Source organism: Alosa alosa, chromosome 8 (assembly GCF_017589495.1).
Source record: "Alosa alosa isolate M-15738 ecotype Scorff River chromosome 8, AALO_Geno_1.1, whole genome shotgun sequence".
Classification (NCBI taxonomy): Eukaryota; Metazoa; Chordata; class Actinopteri; order Clupeiformes; family Clupeidae; genus Alosa; species Alosa alosa.
Genome location: NC_063196.1, coordinates 2,324,496 through 2,345,447, shown reverse-complemented (window position 1 = coordinate 2,345,447; position 20,952 = coordinate 2,324,496). Strand labels below are relative to the sequence as shown.

Genomic DNA, 20,952 nt, shown 5'->3' with positions numbered 1-20,952 from the left:
TTGCCACTCTGCCCATGGTCCTATAGGCGTGCTGGCTGGCCGTGTAGTCCACAAGTAGGCCACAGCCCTGATATTCGGAAGGAAGCTGCACACTCCTGTGGACTTAGTATTCTAAACACCACAGGAGCTCTCACAGAGACAGCTAAGTTGGCAATACTGCCTACTTTGTTTTGCAAACATGCATTTGTCTTGCTGTGGGCTGTGTATCATCATCAAGCAATGTGCTCTGCGTGTGTATGAGTGACGTGTGTGTTACCAAGGGCAGTGTGAGTGTGAGAGTTACTGTGTTTTTGCAAACTGATGTGAGTGTAATTCTCTGTTCATGGTCAGTGGAGTTATTGGTTATGATTTAACTTTAGGTGTTTCATGTCTGTCTGCTACTTAATGTTTCCATATCCATATTAGCCTACCATCCTACCATGCACATCAGGTTCCTATGCGAAGAAAAGGCAACACATTATATGTATATTCATAAAAACCTTTATTTAACAATTAATTAAAAATATGTTTGAAATAAAATAAGACCAAACTGTTTTGTCATTGCTGACGTATGTTCTACTTCCTGTTTTCGTTTTTCATGTGACTTCTTTCTAGCTGGCTAACGAAACGAAACTAGGGGAAACTTCTGCCACGTCAGAAAGTGGTAGGACAGAAACCCTATTCCAAAATTTAGCGTTTCTCATTACTGTATAAGTATTTTGCTTGATCTACTACCACATTGTTCTGGGTGTTTTTAAAGCTGCAGCCTCTTCGGACAGAAAAATAAAAAAGTGATACAAAGACAAACACCGGAGGATCATCAGCACACCACCTCAGTAGCAGCTGTTGTATAGCTTCGTTTGGTCTAACGTTAGCTAGACAGTAGTTGGGATCAACAGGATGGAAAGTAAATATAATCTGAAGAGCCCAGGTACGTTGTAACATCCTACAATTTAAAGGTTGTGTTTGCTCGTGGCTAGAGCATCTAACGTTAACTCGTAACTGGCTTTATAAGGGGCTGTTATTTCTAACGTAGCTCGCTCGCTAGCTAGCTAGTCTTAGTTGTTGATGCTAGCTAATGTGTAGCGAAATGTCCGAGTCTTTGATGGTCATTGTACCGTTTGCTTGTCCAGACACTACTGTCTACGACCTGACTGGATAAGACTGTGGTAGAAAAAATGTCAGTCTTGTATTGCTGTGTGTTCGGCTGTACATTCTCAATTAAACTCATGTAGGGCGGATTAGCTTGGTTGTTAGCTAGTTGGTTGGCTAGCTGGTAAAGTTTTAATTGCCTCAGAAGGTTAGAATTGTAAGTCGTATGACTCTTAATGTTACTTTCTGAATGAAAAGAAGTACATGTTATCAACTGTAACACTTTGTGCCTCAACTAGCGTTATCAGTAGCATCAGTAGCCTTTATCTAATGTGTCTGCATGATGCTAAGTTGGTGTTTTTGTTTGGGAAGCCTGTAAAGAGGAAACTGGTTTTGTTCCAAACCTCAGGGCAGGCCATAGGTGACACATTTGATTTTGGATGTTTGGTAGACAAACAAATATAATTTATTGTTCCACTAACTTACAGGGTTTCCTCCTTTGTTTTAGTGCATTGCTCAGATCAGAGCTGAAATTCTCATTTATTCCACCTCCACATAGTCACTAGACTTGTGCAGCTCATGAAAGTAATTTACTTTTTTTTCTTAACAAATAACAAATCTATGCTTTGGCATGTCCATGAACATGATTATGTGCAACTGTCAACTGTCGGTTGCTTGCCATATGGGTCAAAGCCCTTATTCAGACTGCAGCCCAAATCTGATTTTCCCCCAAATCCTATAAAAATCCGATCTTACTGACTGACCGCCCACATTACATAACAACATTTGTTTTTTTGTGGTGCTAGACTTAAATGTTTCTTGCTGTGATGAAGGCCATGCGGCCAAGAAGTTGGCATGTTTGTTTTTGACTTGCCTAAAAATAATCTGGTGAATGAATCCAGATTCATGAATCCAGTTTCACTTGGGTGTGTCCTACCTCATTACCTTTGGACATTTAGTTCAGAATAATATTCCTGCGTTTCGGACTAAACAGTTCTAAGAACACAATTAACAAAGTCTACCTAACTTTTGACAGCTGACCAATTATAAGCTGAGTAATGGCATGTTTGTAACCAGCAGAAACTTATTACGGTTGACTTTGGGCACGATGAACTATATGACGTGAGAGTTGTAGTCAGGCTAAGCAACTAGGCTGTGCCTAAAACTTTTGCACAGTAATGTATACCATATCTCAGAGTCAATGAAATGGATTGCATTTGCATGTTATTTTTAAACATGTCAGTCAAGCCAAAAACAGATATTGTTGGTTGTCAGATGAAAAGTGTCACTTTTAGTCACAATTCCTGCCCTTAGGGAGATCATATTTTGTATAACTGTTGATCCAGACAAAGAGATCGTACCCAAGAGGGGAGAACAGCACCAGCTCTGAGTTTGTGAATACTGTGGCTCATGTCGTCTAGGGCTGTCTGTGATTGTTACATAATCTCGTCTCACAACTCAGAGGATGAACTCTCTGCCGTCTCCGGCATACGATGAAGTGCATTGCATAAGATGATTTTGTTTGCTTGATTGTAATCCTTTCCCCCAAGGCCACTGACCGAGGCCTCATTCACCCAGAGTGGGCACCCATCAGGGAGTCAAGGCTTTTCCTGTCACTCTTCCTCATTTCTCATATGTTGTGGAACATTTCGATGCTGTAGTCAAGTCTCGCATGTCTCCTTGATCTTCCTCTAGAGGGCCTGCCTTTTTACATCATCTCTCTTGCTTATCAAGAAAAGCTCAAACTTTTGAGTTGCAAGAAAACTGTGGCCTGGTACTTGACATTATTTTGTGTTGAATAAACATAACCTTTGTCAAATTTCCTCCCTGGCTGTCATCCATAACAGCAACAGCAACAACAACACACTGACTGATGAAGGCCTAGGTGTTTTCACTGTCATCCATAACAGACTTCGCTAGACATCACTGAATTGTTCCTGGAGTAGAATATAGAACCACCTTTTTAAATGTATTTATTATACTTATGTACTAGGCTGATTGTGAGCGGTTGATGTTGGATGGTTATACTGGATCAGTAACGAATAAAGGGTGCAGCACAGAGAGACACAACAAGTCCTTTATCCCTCATGCCATCAGTCTGTCCAACTCCACTTGTGGGGGGAGAGGGAAAGGTGGGGGGAGGACTGAGGAGCAAAGGCCTGAACATGCTAACACTGCAAACACTGGTCTGATTGACTAAGTAGCACAGTAGTATTTATTGATTGACCTTGTGGTGGCCCTAGCAGTTATATTTATACATAAACAACACTATCCTACACTTAATATTTATTCAATAACTAGCCTATATGTTTTTATATATTCTGTTTATTCTGTTCTATATATTTCTTTTAATATATCTTTATTTTGGTGTGTTTTTCTATGTATCTATCTATCCCCTAGAACCAAGCGAATTTACCAACCACATGCTTGAATGTGAAAGAAACTTGTTTGTGTCTCTCTTTCTTTTTTTTCCTCTTGCCCCTATGTCATAGCCAGCGATTTCAGAGGCTTGCTTTTCTTTCAGGAGGAGCTAGCGTTTAATCCCCAAACCAGACATGAGGGATCTGGAGTAGTGCTTATTTTTACAAAGGCTAGAACTAGTGGTTTGAAGTGAGTGAGTTGTTTGAAGACAAATGTTTGCTTCGGTCCACCTCTATTGTTTATGTAACAAGCCAGTTAAAAATAGTAGTTATGCCACCAAGTTTATAGTATCTTATTTTCATAAAATTAACATTTAATTGTGTGCAAAAAGGTATATTTTTTGAAAAAATATTTAAAGTAGTCTTATCTTCTATTTGCACACTGACCACGGAAACCTTTCTTATTCAAGTGCGATGGTGAAAACACCTGTTGCTATTTAATATTACGTAAGGACCAAAGTGATTATGGAGCATAAGCTTCGAGGGGTTCCATGCAGGGAAGGTCACACTGCATTATGTTCATGGAGTGCTCTGGCATTGCTGCACGTCCCTGAGCATCACTGTTAAACCACAGAGGCTTCATCATGGCAACACAGACCAGGCATCTTGACCCATGGCATCCCAGAACAAGCAATGGCTTGCTGTAGATTTCTTATATGTTGTATTTCCCTACTGATTTTGAACTGATTTTGACACAAAAGTAAAACAATCGAGTAAAGAGAACCTGGGCAATGTGCTTGTAAACCCCAGTGAAGAGCTTACAAATGTAAGGTATTCTCTTTATTTATTTAACATTCCTATTCATGTAGAAACCCCCTGTTGTCAGGATCTGGGTTTATGCAGGTGGTTTTTAGATCTCTATTCACAGAATCTGGAGCTTTGTGGCAGGCTGTCATTCTCACAAAGACCCAGAGATCAAAGCGTCAACCTGACACCTTCTGCTCATTAAACTTCACACAGTGGGTGACTGACAGTCCAAGTAGCTTGTGACGAATGTTCCGTATCTGTGTCTTTCAAATTCATCCCCAATGTCTTGCATATGAAATTGGTGTTTTCAACACAGAGCGCAACACAGGTCCTCATGGAGGAATCCCTGTTACAGGATCAGAACAGACATGGTTGACATGCTCTGTGGTGAGACTGCAAGGCTGAAAGCATTTTATCAATTTTCTGGTGTGTCCCACTTTTATCTTTTATTTTTAGCCAGGGAAACTCAAACATTGCACTCCTGTAATCACACTCCAGGGCCTTTAATGTTTGTTTTCCACCCTACCTCTAGTGTGTGAGAGAGAGAGAGAGACAGACAAACACACAGACAGTGTTTGCTCGCCTGCTGGGAAGCGATGGCCCAGTTTGGACAGTGCTTGCCCCCTGCAGAGCTCCAGGGCCAGTTATTCCATACTTCACTTGTCCCTCTTAGGTGCTAGACTGTAACGTTACATTCTGGACATAGCAAACCACAGGGCTTTCTCTGTCTCCCATCGCCATCTTCCACAGCCCTCTCTGTCTGGCTCTGTCTGTCACACCCACCCACCACTGGGTGTCTTCCTATTGCTCTGAGCGCTTTCCGCCACTGGATGCCTATGGAAGGGGAGCCTGTCTGACTTCCTGAAGACTCAGGCTTTCTCTGTTGGGCATTAGTGTCTTTGCACATGTCTCTCCTGCCATTCTCACTCTGCTCAAGTAGAACAGCGTAGAACATGCTCACTCTCAGACTGGTGTGTGCCTAGAGCTGTACCACTAAACCCCCTGTCATAAATGTTAGCCTAAAGGTAGCATACAGTTCATGGTGAATCGTAAAAGAAATTGCCATAAGAAACGATTATTGATTGACTCATGATTTGGTTTCCACTTACAAAATCATTGCACACTTAAGATGAAAGGTATTGACAAATCTGACCTACCTTAAATAGCCTACAATATAGCAAGAAAATCTGACATGTTGTATTAGCTGCATTCGTCAACATTAATCTATCTGTCTAATCGGTTTTGTTTTTGTTTTGCTTCTTTTTTTTTACTTTTGCTGAGCCATCCCTACACACACACACACACCTGTTACTCAGTTTCTCATCTCCTGAAACCTGTTATATAATCTGAAACAAACACAGCTGCTGAAGTATTAACAGCTTCCGATGGGTGTAGTTTGGAGTGTTGTGTAGGAGGAGATACTGCCACGTAGACTTAGTAACTGTTGAAGTAGACTGCACTGTAATATTCTCCGAAGTCAGTAGTGAGAAACTGTATGATAATGAGCCTGAGCAGTTATGCAAATGGAATGCAAAGTCTGGGTTTTATTTCAGGAAAGGATTGCATGCATAGTCTGACAGCTGCGTTGCAGACTAGCGCTCTCTGCCAACACTGCTGCTAAATAATCTCACATTTAGCTGATCTCGCAACTTTTTGAAATATGTAATTTTACTATGATGATTACATAAACAAACATACGGTTTACCTTTTAGTAAGCACCAGCCATGGAAAGGGGTTTTACTCAACTAAAAGTATAAAGCAGTTTGATGTTAATCTGGCACAGTTTCCTGTTAATCTGTTTCCTTTTAATGAGTTTAACATATTCAAAAGATGAGAGATAATTATGAAGTTTGTTTCACGAAAAAGGCTCAGAAAAGGATACCCTACCATTTAATTTCCTCCATCCCATAATACAGATAGGTTGTAAGGCTGTTCTGAGGCTTTGGTGACACAACATCAGCTCCTTTGAGCTCTCCCATTTTCAGAAGAGAAAAGCTAGTAAAGGGAAATTCATGCAGTTTGCTTTCTGTTGCTTCTCCATTCGTTTATGGAATAGCTGTATGAAACTTGTAGCCATGGTGACATTACAGTGGCATAGCACAGACTGACATGAGAGCATGGCAGTAACGGTCATCACTTAGTGGTGGTTGTCTTATTGAAAAATGATCTACCCTTGTATTTGGGAAGTGACTTAACATGTATCACCTACAAGCACCAGACTCTATATTCTGTAGTCAGATTGTGATTAGGTTACTCCGTGCTACAAAATGAACACCGCTACATTAGACACTAGTCCTCTCACTGTCATCTCCCCCTCCAGCTATCAAATGAGTTGGGCTGGGCCTTGGTATGAGGAGCTACCCCAGACTAATTAACAGTTAATCACATTTATCTGCTCCACATCCAGCCCCATGCTGAGCTAGCAGGCAAAACCGTGATTTCAGCTGGCTTTCTTTCAGCGCATGATGGGTGTGGAGAGAGTTTGGGATGCAGATGCTTGCCCTCCAACTGATCCTGCTCTCCCACATCATTAAGTTCAGTTCATCACAGGGCTCTCTCTCTCTCCCTCTCTCTTGCGCTCTACAATCCTGATCTTCAGTACAAAGTCCGGCGGCAGGCACAGGCTGATGGAACACGTGCCCTGAGAAGTGTGTGTGTGTGTATCGTTTGAGGGTTTTCTTTTCTTCACTCTCCTTCTCTCAATCTTACTATAACAGGAGTAAGTAGAGTCCCTCTCTTTTGCACTGTATCAATTTGTACAATTGGATTCCAAAGCAATTTTCTTTGCAGAAATGGGTTTGTCATGCTCACACTTTCCCCAATTATTTTCCAATTTCAACCGAGTGGGACAGCTCGACGACAAACTTTCAGCTCAGTGGCTCCTGCGTTTCCTAGAAGAGCGCTGTGTGGATTTTGTTCCCTCTACACAGCAGCTCTCCTCTCTGCTGTCTGAAACCCTTGGCAGTCGTCTGACATTTAGACTAGATTTTGTGTTTTCGCTGCTCCCTTTTAACACCACAGAGGCGGCCAAGGTTGAGACTGGGTGGGTGTTGGCAGCAGGCGTGTCACCAAGCTTGCATCATACCCGCGGGGTGAACAGAATGTGGGATAAGTATGGTGAGGGAGGGAGTGGGTGGGTATGGACCCCCCGGGCCGGGTGAAGAGATTCTGCATCTGCTCAGATTAAAGATGTTTGTGTTAGTGTACAAGGGTTAAGATAAACAGATGTTCTCTGCTGACGCCTGTCACGTGCCATTCTTAAGACTGCCAGAGGAAGTAATTGACCTTAGCATGGTCCAAGTGAAAGCTGAGGTGGGGGTTGTGGTGAGGGGGGATGGGAAGTGGAGCACCTAAGCCACTGCTACGAGCTGTTTGTCACGAGGATGACATGATTGCTTTGCTTCTGTCTAAATTACTATGCTATGATGATGGTAGTAGTAGTCATAATGTTAAAGTTGGGTCATTACAGAATCAGTGATTCAGAACTCTTGCATTGTAAATAGATATGACGACCATGTAGATGTTAAGGCAAAGGAGTAAGGGTGTATGTGTTGACTGTGGCACATGGTGTTTTGCTCTCTGCTTCATGCTTTGTCTGTCTGCATTAATATTGACTCACCAGCTGCTGTGCTCTTTCAGGCTTATAAGTCTCGCATCAGTGGTCAGGCTGATAACTCAGTGTGGGTCATGCAGGGGTGGGATAAGGAGGAGGCAGGGATGCCAGTGTGACTGACCGGTGTGACTGTCCTGTGACTTTGGAGCACTTTGAGGCACCTCTCCTCTTGATCAGCCTCTAACAGTCTTCCCTTCTGTGTCAAACAGCTGTGAAGCGATTGATGAAGGAAGCAGCAGAGCTCCGAGACCCAACAGAGCATTATCACGCTCAACCACTAGAGGTGAGGCAGCGCATCAAGCCAACATAAACAAACATAAGCATCAACATAAACAAACGCCAGGTCTCCCATCACCTCTCCACAAAAACGGAAATCTACTGTAGCATGTAGGAACGCTTGAGCCCAGGTATGCACGGATATGTCTGATCTTGACTGCTGTATTTCTAGGATAACCTTTTTGAGTGGCACTTCTCTGTGCGAGGCCCACCAGACTCAGACTTTGATGGTGGGATCTACCACGGCAGGATTGTTCTTCCCCCGGAGTACCCTATGAAACCCCCAAGCATCATACTGCTAACGGTAAGATCCTGAGAAGGAACTTTGCCATTAAGATGCCATTCCCTTAGCTCCAGCTAATCTTCCCATCACTGACAAGGAACAGTATGCGACACAAAGACATGAGTTAATATGACACGAAAGACATTGATCAAAGGGTAACAGCAGGATACTTTGACATCAGTCTTTCTCATATGTCTTCTTGGTGCTACATAGATTTTAAAGTACAGGATGACAAAAGCATATATACAACTTTTAATGGTTCATCAATCAATGTTTCTGAATTATACACATTCCTTTGTGAATCCAATCATTTTAAAATGTAAGTGTTCTTCAAGGATATGTAAGGTTTACTGTTTTGATGTCACAAGGGTGTAGTGATTAAAGTGAGTGTCACCCCTTTCCCATCAACCCCAGCTTTTTTTACGGTCCTGTCTTTGAAGACATGGCTTGTCATTATGGCTTCCTCCTCCTTTGTTCTGCTCAGTTTGATCTTTGGAGGTGGTGCTGTCATGAGAACAGATATTCTGTGGTGGCACACTCCGTCTCCATCTCTGTCTGCTGTGTTGGAACTTTTTGGAAGAAACATTGAAACTCTGTTCTTTTTCCAGCCGAACGGCAGGTTTGAGGTGGGGAAGAAGATCTGTCTCAGCATCTCCGGCCACCACCCAGAGACCTGGCAGCCCTCCTGGAGCAGTAGGTCCCATTTGTCTTCCCAGTGAAGACCTGTCACCAGCAGCCTCACACAGTCAGCGTTCATCCCACAGCTCCCATCCACAGCCTTGAAGACATTTATAGTCCCAGCGTGTACTGTACATGCATAGTCATCCACATTTATCAACCACTTCATATCTTCCATGTGCTTTCATTCTTTCAGCTGCATGCACACAAACACACACCACCATTTTTCTTCCCCTACTTCAGCTTTTATGCTATACTTAGTATCTTGACTCCTAGCCTGGGGGAATGGAAATGCACTGGAAGGATTAGAGCCCCCATTTGAATTTAAATGAAGAGAGTATGCAAATGTTATTTGCCCCAGCATTTATATTTGCCCGATTGTTCTATCAGTGTTTTCCCCCAATTTAAAGGCTTAAAGCTGGAAGGGAATGAAAGCCGGACTGCACAGCAGAACTAACTCAATAAGTGAAGTGTCACTCCAAATCCAGCTTGGCCACGCCTGTCTAATTCACTCCCCAAAGCTCTCGGCCGCGGCTGCCTGAGAGCCATATTTGACACATTCACTCACTGCTTTTAGTCAGCTGTGACTTTGGCTTTATGACTCCTTTTTTGACAGAGAATCCTCCACTGTTGGTACCAGTAAAACATAAAGAGTATCTATCAAACGTTCTACATACTGAATTTGTAGTCATTATAGCTGTGGGCCTTTGTTGCATTACATTGACAGACTACAGTATACAGTGGTATTTATTGAAGAAAAAAAATGAGGTTTCACATTATATTTCATTCCAGGATGATATGTGGCGAAATATGTGACACCACCTGTAAAAAGCAAGTGCTGTTTTTATTAGCCAGGTTTGTGCAGTCTGTTGGCTGCCACCTATTGAAGTGTTGTGGGCCAGGTGTGAGTGTTTGTGACGGAGGAGTGACGTAGTGTTGTGGGTCAGGTGTGAGTGTTTGTGACGGAGGAGTGACGTAGTGTTGTGGGTCAGGTGTGAGTGTTTGTGACGGAGGAGTGACGTAGTGTTGTGGGTCAGGTGTGAGTGTTTGTGACGGAGGAGTGACGTAGTGTTGTGGGCCAGGTGTGAGTGTTTGTGACGGAGGAGTGACGTAGTGTTGTGGGTCAGGTGTGAGTGTTTGTGACGGAGGAGTGACTGAGGAGTGACGTAGTGACGGGGATGTCAGGGCTGCTGGTGGTGTAAAGACAGGATTACAGTGGAGGGAAAACAGAAATGGCACAGTCATCATCTTGCATGTTATTTAACCACCATTCTCCCCTGCAGCTGCAGGAGATGAACCTCTGCTGTTTTTTATGTATTCATCCATCTTGTGTCATAATTGTGTTGGTCTTTTTTCTCTCCCTTTCAGTACGGACTGCGTTAATAGCTATAATCGGATTTATGCCCACCAAAGGAGAGGGAGCAATAGGATCTCTTGATTATACCCCAGAGGAGAGGAGAGCCCTCGCCAAAAAGTATGATTTTCTGGCTTTAATGTTCTCACACTGATCCCCCTCCCCTACACACACACACACATATACACCCAAAGCGGCTTGCACATCCACATGAGTTTAGGTCAGCCTATCTGAGGTGCAGAAAGACTAAGCTGAGCTCTTCTATACAGATGAATTCACTACTTGTTATGTCCTCCCAGTAGTTATTTATTTTACACCATGTCATGTGTGTATAATTTCCAAGGGTTTTTAGTTCTATTCTCATGTCTGTAGGAAAAATATCAGACAAACAAGACTAGCCGTCAGTGTAGATATTGTTTTAAACTAGCCAGTTAATAAAATCTTTTCTACAATTCGAAAAGTTGCTCTTAAGTTCAATTACTGTATGGGCCTAGTGCTTGGAGTAGTTATATTCAAACAAGGTGAGTCTTCCGCTTGTTTGCATATTGAGGTTTAACAAAGGTTGGTGAAATATCTCACAATTCTTAAGCTGTGGGTAAGACTAAGGGATCCTCAGATATTCTTCACACCTGAATCATTTCACAGCCCACCCTCCTGCAGATCCTCTGTGAACTTTCATTACTAACTGAAAATTGAAGTCCCTGACCACTGCATGTCACCACATGTTTTCTTTGTATTTGAGATGAGATGGAAGCCTTAATTAGATGGAAGCCTGTACAGAGGCATGATGACTTGCCCATTAACACATACGGATGTGGGCTCTTTAACAACTGCCACTCTCATTAACACTTGAAGATTGGAAGTGACAGAAGGAACGCAGTCCCATCTATAAATAAAGGCACACTTATCTGCCTTATAAAAGGGCCTTCTCTCCAGCACAATGGCTGTGCTTGAGACAGCACTTCACTTCTAGTCTCATCTCCTTGCCTTTGTGCTCCTGGTAATTGTGAGCGCTGTCACTCACTGTGCGCCTTTCAGCCAGAGCGCAGCACGACACCCGATCCATATTTTCACTCTGCCGTTCGTCTCTGTCACTTCAGAAACAAACTCGGGCTGAAATGTGGGGCGGGCGGCCACACACTACAAGCCTTTTGAAATGCTCAAGGGTGCACGAGTGTTAAATCCACAGGAATGTCATCTCTGAGAAGATATAATCTGAAAAAGTGGACAGTTGGTGTGAAAGACATAAAAACACTGCACTGTAAACATTTTCTTTAATGTTTGCTACAATGGATTCCCGTATTTGTTATTCTTACCGAACTCACAACACATTGATTTATGATTTATTTATGTTTTTACTTTATGGAACAGGGCCAACAGTGGGATGCAGAGAAAAACAAAGCCTCAAAATAAATAGCAAAATAAATAGCTTAGACACCAGTATTTGGTAAGATACGTTTGTTGCAGATAGAACTTGAATTTTCCCTGGGCATCAATAAAGTATCTATCTATCTATCTAGAATAAGATTTGTAACCGGTTGCTGATTTGTATAACTGACATTTTCAATTCCATGGTGCTCAAAGTCTGTGTCTCTGCTCAATTACTGCTGTGACTCCAAACTTTAAAGATAGACTACACCACAGGTCCAACCAAATCAGATCAACTCTTTCATGGTCATACACGACCACGTTTTTACTCCAGCACACAGCGGAGGAGGGTTTTAGGGTTTGCGTAATATGAGCTCTTGGCCAAACATCTGTGAGCTTATGAATGCATCAGTGTACCTTGCATCACAACAAGCGCCGTGCCAACAGAGCTCAGCAGCACAGTGTTCCACCAAAAGCACTGAAATGCACACAGAGCCAGTCTGATACAGATCAATACAGATGTCACCCATATTCATAGCCAGATTTGATTAAAGGCAGATACCATCATGGTAGTTTTACATGTACTGTGGGTAGATTTATAGAAGATTTTCTTTCCTTCCAATTATGTTTAGTCATTCTTTTGAGGAAAGATTATATGATCTTTTTAATATTTAATTGAGTATAAGCAATAATATATTTAGTTGACAATGTTCATTTTGCTTTCTGTAGCATTGACCAAACAGGCCAACAGGTACCATAAGGCTGTGGGTAAATTAATATTGCTTCATTTCCTTTTGCTGTCATCTGAAACACAGCACATAATACTATTGTAATCGACTGTCACTAATCACTGCTATGGGGATGAATGAGCCAAAATTGCCATGCCACAGATTTTGCATGGTCGTTTTATAAATCTGGCTTATTTCTGGTGAGGGAGTCTATATGGAAAAGCCACTGAAAATGGACCTGGAGAAATAGAGACAGGTTGAATTTCGGGGTTCAAACGGTCAGTTTTGTAGACAGCTGAACACTTGTGGTGCAACATGTGGGGCAGCCGTGGCCTACTGGTTAGCACTTCGGACCTGTAACTGGAGGGTTGCTGGTTCGAACCCCGACCAGTAGGCATGGCTGAAGTGCCCTTGAGCAAGGCACCTAACCCCTCACTGCTCCCCGAGCGCCGCTGTTGATGCAGGCAGCTCACTGCGCCGGGATTAGTGTGTGCTTCACCTCACTGTGTGCTGTGTGTGTTTCACTAATTCGAGGATTGGGATAAATGCAGAGACCAAATTTCCCTCACGGGATCAAAAGAGTAAATATACTTATACTTATACTACTTACTTATACATCAGCCAAATAAATAAAGAAGTAAACTTCAGACTGTCATCTGGAGGATTTATCAGGATGGTCTGGACAGGTCTTTTGTGTTACTATCAGGTGTTTCTGTGTTAGAATGAGGTGTTTCTGATGCCATTTTTGTTGTCTGTGTCTTGCCCCTGGCAGGTCTCAGGACTTCTGCTGTGAGGTGTGCGGTTGCTCCATGCAGTCTGCTCTCCTGGCTCTGTCCCCCAACAGCACCCCCCGCCTAGAGGACCATGAAGCCAAAGAACTTGCACAGCAGATCAACTTTAAGGTACTCTCTAAACCACAGCTCTAGACTACTAACTGCTGACATTGGCTGCACTGGTGCGCTTACTTTTTCATTTAGGTAAACCAGCACGTCATTTAGGGGCAGTGGGATACTTCAGTGGAATACTTTTGTTTTTCTGGTTTACATTTGGGAACATTGTTGCTTCAATAATAAAATACTGGCTCTGCTTTGCAATAAATTATGTTTGGCAATTTATTATATCTGAGACACCGAAACTGGATAAGTCATTACTAGGGATGTAACGATTACTGGTATAATGGTAAACCGCGATAAAAATCTTGACCGTTTTCATTTCAAATATCATAATTATCGCAGTTGATTACCACAGTGTGGAAACCATGTGTTTAATCCTTCCCAGCTTCATCCGAGCCTGCTTTTGACATACAGTAGGCCTGGTACAATGAAAAAAAACTGGTACCCTACTGATTCTGTTGTCTAATTGATGGATTTAACTGCGATACGGATTAGGTTACATTTGATTTTAAAAGGCAGAACATTTTCACCGCAAAACATGTACTGTCTCATGTAGCCACTCTGCATCTTATAATACCGTGATAATACCGAAAACCGATAATTTTGGTCACTATAAGCGTGAGGCTAAATTTTCATACCGTTACATCCCTAGTCATTACTGAAGGCATATATTTTGGCCTTTTTGTATGTGATGGGGCTCTCGAACAGATGCAGTCAGATCAAACGCGGCTATTGCCACCGAAGATGTTCCTTCAGGATTAGGCATTTTACTGGAGACTAGGACTTTAAACTAAATAACAATATTTCATGGTATTTTAGGCACTAACATTATAATATGGAAATAATTCACCACTGTTTTCTAGGCCATGTCAAACAAGTCATGTCATTAAAATTTTGAAAGTTGTACAAACACAAAAAAAGTAAAACTTAATCCTGACCATCGCAATGAACTCCACATTCTGTCATGTTTGTTCTCACTATATATGCAAGCTTCCCACCTTACAGTGCATACAGAGGGGGAAATAAGTATTGAACGCATCAACATTTTCTCAGTAAGTATACTTCCAGTGAAGCTATTTGCATTAACATTGATATTAACTGAAAAATCCAAACATTAAAGTCCATTAGTAGAGTTATAAAGTGGAATGAAATGAAAAAAAAAAAAAAAAATGAAAAGTGGAATGAAAAAACATTTTGAATGTGCCTACTGATATTTCTTAAATATTTTGTGGAAAAGCCCCTTGTGACAACTTCAAGACATTTATTGTATGATGAAACTAATAAGTTGCAATATTCAGGTGTGATTTTGGCCCATTCTTCCAAACAGATAGTCTTTAAATCTTAAAGATTCCAGGGGTCCCTCTTGTGAATCCTGATCTTTAGTCCCCTCCAGAACTGTTAAATTGGGTATAGGTCAGGGCCTTGATTTCCTTTCTCTGAAACCAATTGAGAGTTTCCTCCAAAGCTGTATGCTTTGAATCGTTGTCCTGCTGGAAGGTCTACCCACCTCTCATCCTCATCATCCTAGTGGATGGCAGGATTCTCCCTGAAAAATACTCCATTCATCATTCCTTTAACTCTATGAAGTCTGCCAGTACAATGAGATGAAAACACCATGATGCCTCCACCTCCAAACCTCACTGTTGGTATGCCATTTTTAGGGTGATGTGCAGTGCCATTTCTCCTCCAAACATGGTGTGTAGTATGACATCCAAAAAGTTCAATTTTGCTCTCATCTGACCACACTACATTGTCTCAGTATTTCATAGGCTTGTCTAAATGTTGTGTAGCAAACTTCTTCAGTTTTTCTTCAGCATTGGAGTCGTGCTGGGTCAGTGTGCATACAGTAGGCGCCATGGAGGTGATTCTCTCTTACTGTAAGAACGCTGCCTCCAAGTCTTTCTAGAGCTTTCTCTGAGTGGTCCTTGGCTCTTGTGCTACTCTTCGGACTATCCTTCTGACTCCCTGGTCAGAAATCTTGCGAGGAGGTCCTGTGCATGTCCGGTTGATGATGCAGTGATGTTCCTTCCACTTGCAAATAATGGCCCCCAATGCTGCTTACTGGAAGATTCTGAAGTTTTTAAATGCATCTGCTACCAGTTCCATTGATATGTTTTGCTACAATAAGGTTGCGAACGTCTTGGGAGAGCCCTTTGATTTTACCCATCATGAAATGTTTCTTGTGTGACACCTTGGTAATGAAAAACCTTTTTATAGCCCATCAATATACTAACCCAGCTCATATTCATTTGCACAGATAGGAGGGATAATAGCGCTCTAATTACTTACATATTCCAGCCTTTCCTTGTCTTGGTGTACTGCCTTTTCTTAGTGTGTTCAATACTTTTTTTCCACGTTATTACACATAACTCTACTTATGGACTTTAATGTTTGGATTTTTGTGTGGATTGCCTGAGTTTATACTAATGTCTGATGAAAATGTGTCTAGCCTCACTGGAAGTGTATTTACTGAAAAAAATGTTGACGCGTTCAATACTTACTCCCCACGCTGTATGTAAACATGTCATCAACAATGTCATTGATTTAGCAATATGACAAATTCTCATCATCTGGAGGGATATCTACCAGCATATTGATATTGATGCGATATGGCACATCCCTACTGGGGACAGAGGAGAGAGATGGTGGGGTGGGGACGGGTATAGCGGCTACAGCAGGCTTTATTTTTCCCCCCACCCCTATTCAGCTAAGAAGAATATCAGGATCCGAGCCAATCGGAGGTCCAGTAAAGGCAGGTCTTTGCAGGATGCAGGAGAGGGAAAAAATGATGCCACACACTGTCATACTCACAGAGACTGACCTGCTAAATGCCAGGCACATCGGAACAACCAATGAAAATTTTCAGTCTTATTTGACAGATTTTAGGTCGCATGCGCGATCAAAATGGTTGCGCTCTGGAGCAATGCCCAAAACGGCCAATCCCCGAGGCTCGGTCCTGCTCATGCTGCTGTAAGATGAGTGCAGTTGCTGAGTCCGCACACCCTGACCCTTCCTACCCTCACGTGCAACCCATCCTACTTCTGCGATTAATCATAATCAGATTAAATATGTCTGCATGTTTTTCTGATTTTTCCCCTTGCATGCACTCACTACAGAAAGAGATAAAAACTGAACAGTGTATCTGGGTAATCTGCAGCATGTCTCTTGACAAGAGCCATAGTACATTGTGGATGACAGCGGTGGGCTGTGTGTTCCTGCAGGCTGAAGCCAGCTTGTCCAGTAAAGCCGGGCTGAGCAGTGGAGCCGAGAGCCAAGCCGCCTCCAACAGCCAAGAGGGGGAGTCTTCCACAGAGAGCCCAGCCAGTTTGGAGCCAGCACAAACCCCTGAGGTGAGCAGAACAGAAGACACACACACACACACACACGGCACATGCCATAGGGAGGAGCAAGTGCAAGAAAGTGCAGATGCATATCAGTTTGGGGCTATTTTGAGTATTACATGAGCTTACACTTCTACAGTATTTTGAAGGTGGCTGGCACAGTCAGGCGTGATGAAGCCGCTCTGTCTCTGCTGTTTTTAAAGGTGCCATTAAATTACAAGTTAATTGTTATAGGAGTTTAGTGGCGCTGTAGGGGTCTTTGTTCCTGAGGGGGTGGTATTATGGGGGGAAATATGGCACTGTGCTTATCTCCATAATTTGTCTCATCTCTCATAGTGCTTTATGTAATAAACAGCCCCCTGATTCACCACCACCTCGGGTCTTTACTCAGAACATATTGGATGATTCAAACACAGACAGAACCGAAAAGGGCAGCATGAAGCCTTACCATGTCACAACTTCTGACCTTTAAGGAACTTCAGCTGATGATTTTTTCCATCACTTGTCTAATGAGTCAGTCTATCATTTGTAATACTGTACCCTTATTGTAATTGTTGGTAGTTTTACAGTGCTCAAAATTTCTCCAAATTGTACAAAGTGGGTTCTGCATTAAGATTCTGAACTGTAGGCTTAACGGTGTAATAAATTCAGCCAGCCAATATGTTAATTAGGCTGAGTTAACTTGTGTTCCTTTTGGCCACAGTGAGGGATAAAACGAATAACAGACAAAACAATCAGATTAGTGCGGACTGCAGAGGCGAGTAGACAGTTTGCTCCCTCTTGGCTAGAGCCATGTGGCACCATTCCCACAGCATTCTCTCTAAAAAACCTAAGATAAGGACAAAGAGTGTGAACAGGGTGGGATCATCTTCTAGATGCTGACTGTATAGTGAAAGGGCTGAAGAAAGGTCTCCAATCTGTCCCCAGCTGACAGTCCCCCAGCAGGCTCATGGCTTTCTCTAGTTCTTTACTGTGTTGTTATTTGCTACCTCCCATCCTCTCTGCCATGCCTCTATGACGCTGCTGCCTCTAGCCTTTCTGCAATTAGTAAGCCAGCTCCCCGTAGACCCTGGGGTTTCCTTTAACTTGCTATGTTTAGTCATCATGTTTGTATCTGCTTGAAGAAACCATCTCTCACTGTCGCCAGTTTCCAGGGCGTACGAGTTTCAAAGTCAATCGCTCAAAGTTGAATACTACTGTTGATGCAGTGTACTGTATCTGCCATCCCCTGCCCAGAGGGTTTCCTGAAAGTTCTTAGATGCTCTCTCAGAACTCCTAGTGAAAATGATTATGATAAAAACACAGCAATCATAAAAGCAATTCCTGATCTATACAAATGGATTATACTGTGCACTGCCTGGCCAAAAAAAAGTTGCACACTAATATTTTGTTTGACTGCCTTTAGCTTGAATTACAATATGCATTTGCCATGTTTGCACATTTGTTTGGACAGCCATATGCAATATCACATTTCTGTCCAGAGCTGCATTATTGAGAACCGGAGAGTTGAACCAAGCACATTTCCAAAGACTTTCAATGGCATTATGATCTAGACTCCGTGTTGGCCAACTCGTGTATAAAAATGATTCCTCATGCTCCCTGAGCCACTGTGTTACCAAAGTAGCCTAGTGAATCCTGGAATTGTCATCCTGTGATATGCCTGTGCCATCAGGGAAGAAAAAACCATTGATGGGATAATCTGGTCATTCAAATAGTCAGTTGACAGCCTTTGACGGCCACATAATGTTGCTGGATTATGCACCTGCTGCTACTGAGAAGAACACTCAACCTGAAGCATGGCAGTTGGGTGCTGCATCACATGCAGTCACAACAAGTTGCGGGGTACACCAACATCCACAGAGCCACACGTACTCCCTCTGATGATGAAATCAACGTCATTGGGACCCATAAGACGGCACGGACATGCAAAGTATAACTCTGGCCTAAGTTCATGTCTTTCTGCTCTGTACTAGTATAGGCTATCCATATGGAGGAAACATTTTCAAAGCTTATCATTTGTTATCAACATAAGTATGAACAATGTTATTGTCATCCCACTTTTTAGATTATTTTATTGACCTGTCCTGATTCCACCCACATGTTCTATTTTACATTGCAAGTAACGTTATATGAATTGGGCAAAATTGTTATGGCCAGAGGACTGGGTTAGTGTAACCAAAATGGTCACGCTTGTTGGGTAAAATCTGGCATGTTCTGGCAGTAGAGTGCTGGGCACTCAAGGCTCATCAATGCAGCGATGGTAATGAAGGGTATCTTATCCTGTTTGCCCTGAACTGACAAAGGGGCAGCAGTGGCACTCATTGCAAAAATTGTAGTGATGTTTACAGGAGGAGTATGCCTCCGTTCGTAAAATCCAAGTTCAAAATACATTTCACATGGGCCCCCTCAGTTTGATTGGGCCTCATCCTATAGGTATGATGTTTTTGTTGATTAAAATACTGTATGCCCAAGTACTAAATAGTAGAAACTCTTGTTAAATAGCTTTAAAAAGATATTACATGTAGAATATGTCAAATTGTAAAAATAATCAAAGTATGCATATCCAAGATATAACATATAGAATATGTCAAATTGTAAAAACAATCAAAGTATGCGTATCCAAGGCACTTTTTCATTTCACTCGTCCTCCATCCATAGACTTTTTTCTGTCTCGGTATATAATTAGTTTGGTTGAATAAAACAAACTACCTGCTGAATATGAGACTGGCTGCTATTGGAGACCCAAAGAGTCTTTTGGGCTTTTACTGAACATATTGAACATACATGTATGTGACATAATTATGATTGTGCAAATGTGTGCATGCATGTACAGTATAATACTAATTGCCCCCTCCACCCCCTCCACAGACCGAGGCGTCTGGTCCAGCCATCAGTGAGGAGGCACCTCTCTCCACATCTGTTCCCCCTGTGGCCCCAAGCAACAACAGCTCCCGCTCCTTGAGTCCCCGCCAGCGGCGTGCTCAGCAGCAGGGCCAGCAGCAGCAGCAGCAGCAGCAGCAGCCCCGCCGGGCTCCATTTCCAGCATTCCCAGTAGCGGCCCAGCCACCAGCGGATGGCAGCCAGGCTGGATCTGCTGTGCTAATCGTGCTGCTCACACTGGCTCTCACTGCACTCATCTTCCGCAGGATCTATCTGGCTAATGACTATAAGTTCGACTATGAGCTGTGACAACACACGTACATAAAAGTAAACAGAAACGCACAGATACATGGCCCATGTAACACTGCCCAAGTACCAGCCAGACACTGTCCCTGCCACGTGAGAGAAAAAAAAATGTCTTCTGCCATTGCCCGGTATCGGGTAGAGACTAAGGCAGGCCTCGGTGACTTCTTTGTGTAACCGCTTAAGGTTTTGTCCGTAGTGTTGGCATCTTTGCATTCCTGAAGTTTGGAGTCACAGCAGTAATTGAGCAGAGATCAAGTTTTTAAGAAGTTCAAGCACCACGTAGAAAATCAGTTATATCATCTTATACCTCTACATCAGACCATGAAGCAAAACCGCAGCCTATTATACAAATCTTGATATATTTACAACATTATCTTACCAAATGATGAAGTCTATGCTATTGATGTATTGTAATGTAAAACTTTGGGTGTTTTTGTGTGTCACTGTTTAAATTGATATTTTAATCGAGAGCTGAATTGCTTATTACCAGATGTTAATTTGAATTTTAAATTAGCATGTTCTGCATTGTTTGTTGCTGTTTGGAACAGCATAGATCAATGTATGTATCTCTTAGTAAATTATTTACATTATAAAGTCAGTCCAAACCTCTGCTCTACTAGGGAGGGAAAGTACGTTCTAAAATACCAGTTACTACTGTACTGTAAAACCTCAAACTCTGCAAGATGGACCATTAGTACAAGTAAACTGTTCAAATGGTACTCATGAGTGAATATGTCAAAGGTCACTTATTTACAATGCAATTATGTGGTATTATTTTCCTGTTTTTAAGTTTATTTTGGTGTTTGACTACCACATCATGCTTTTGAGTGGCCAGTGACAAATAGCATGTGACTACTAGTTTCTTCACAACTTCAAGGAGAAAAGAGACTGAAAATAAATTGCCTGTCTGGGGCAGTGATAACATGATCATTTATGGATATTTTTTGTAATTGCTGATTCTATGACCCTGATGCGGTTTTATGTTAAGTGCATT

The 20,952-nt window shown here is 42.3% G+C and overlaps 1 protein-coding gene across 2 annotated transcripts; it reads left to right on the top strand.

Annotated features, from left to right (window-relative positions):
* Positions 1-558: 558 nt before the first annotated feature.
* ube2j1 (ubiquitin-conjugating enzyme E2, J1) lies at positions 559-20,885 on the top strand. 2 transcript variants are annotated; one of them, XM_048250139.1, is made up of 9 exons: positions 559-643; positions 740-910; positions 8,061-8,134; positions 8,300-8,431; positions 9,019-9,103; positions 10,457-10,562; positions 13,311-13,440; positions 16,653-16,781; positions 19,641-20,885. In XM_048250139.1, the coding sequence occupies exons 2-9, from the start codon at positions 880-882 to the stop codon at positions 19,959-19,961; spliced, it is 1,008 nt and encodes a 335-aa protein (XP_048106096.1). In that variant the 5' UTR covers positions 559-643; positions 740-879; the 3' UTR covers positions 19,962-20,885. The 2 variants fall into 2 exon arrangements, with proteins under 2 accessions (XP_048106096.1, XP_048106095.1); XM_048250138.1 differs by having other exon boundaries at positions 581-910.
* The last annotated feature ends 67 nt before the right edge of the window (positions 20,886-20,952 follow it).

Bases quoted from the DNA above. Each gene is read 5' to 3' on its own strand.
- ube2j1 (XM_048250139.1), top strand. From the start codon at position 880: ATGGAAAGTAAATATAATCTGAAGAGCCCAG. The intron at 8,135-8,299 runs GTGAGGCAGCGC...CTGTATTTCTAG, and splicing joins ATCACGCTCAACCACTAGAG to GATAACCTTTTTGAGTGGCA. The intron at 10,563-13,310 runs GTATGATTTTCT...TGCCCCTGGCAG, and splicing joins AGGAGAGCCCTCGCCAAAAA to GTCTCAGGACTTCTGCTGTG.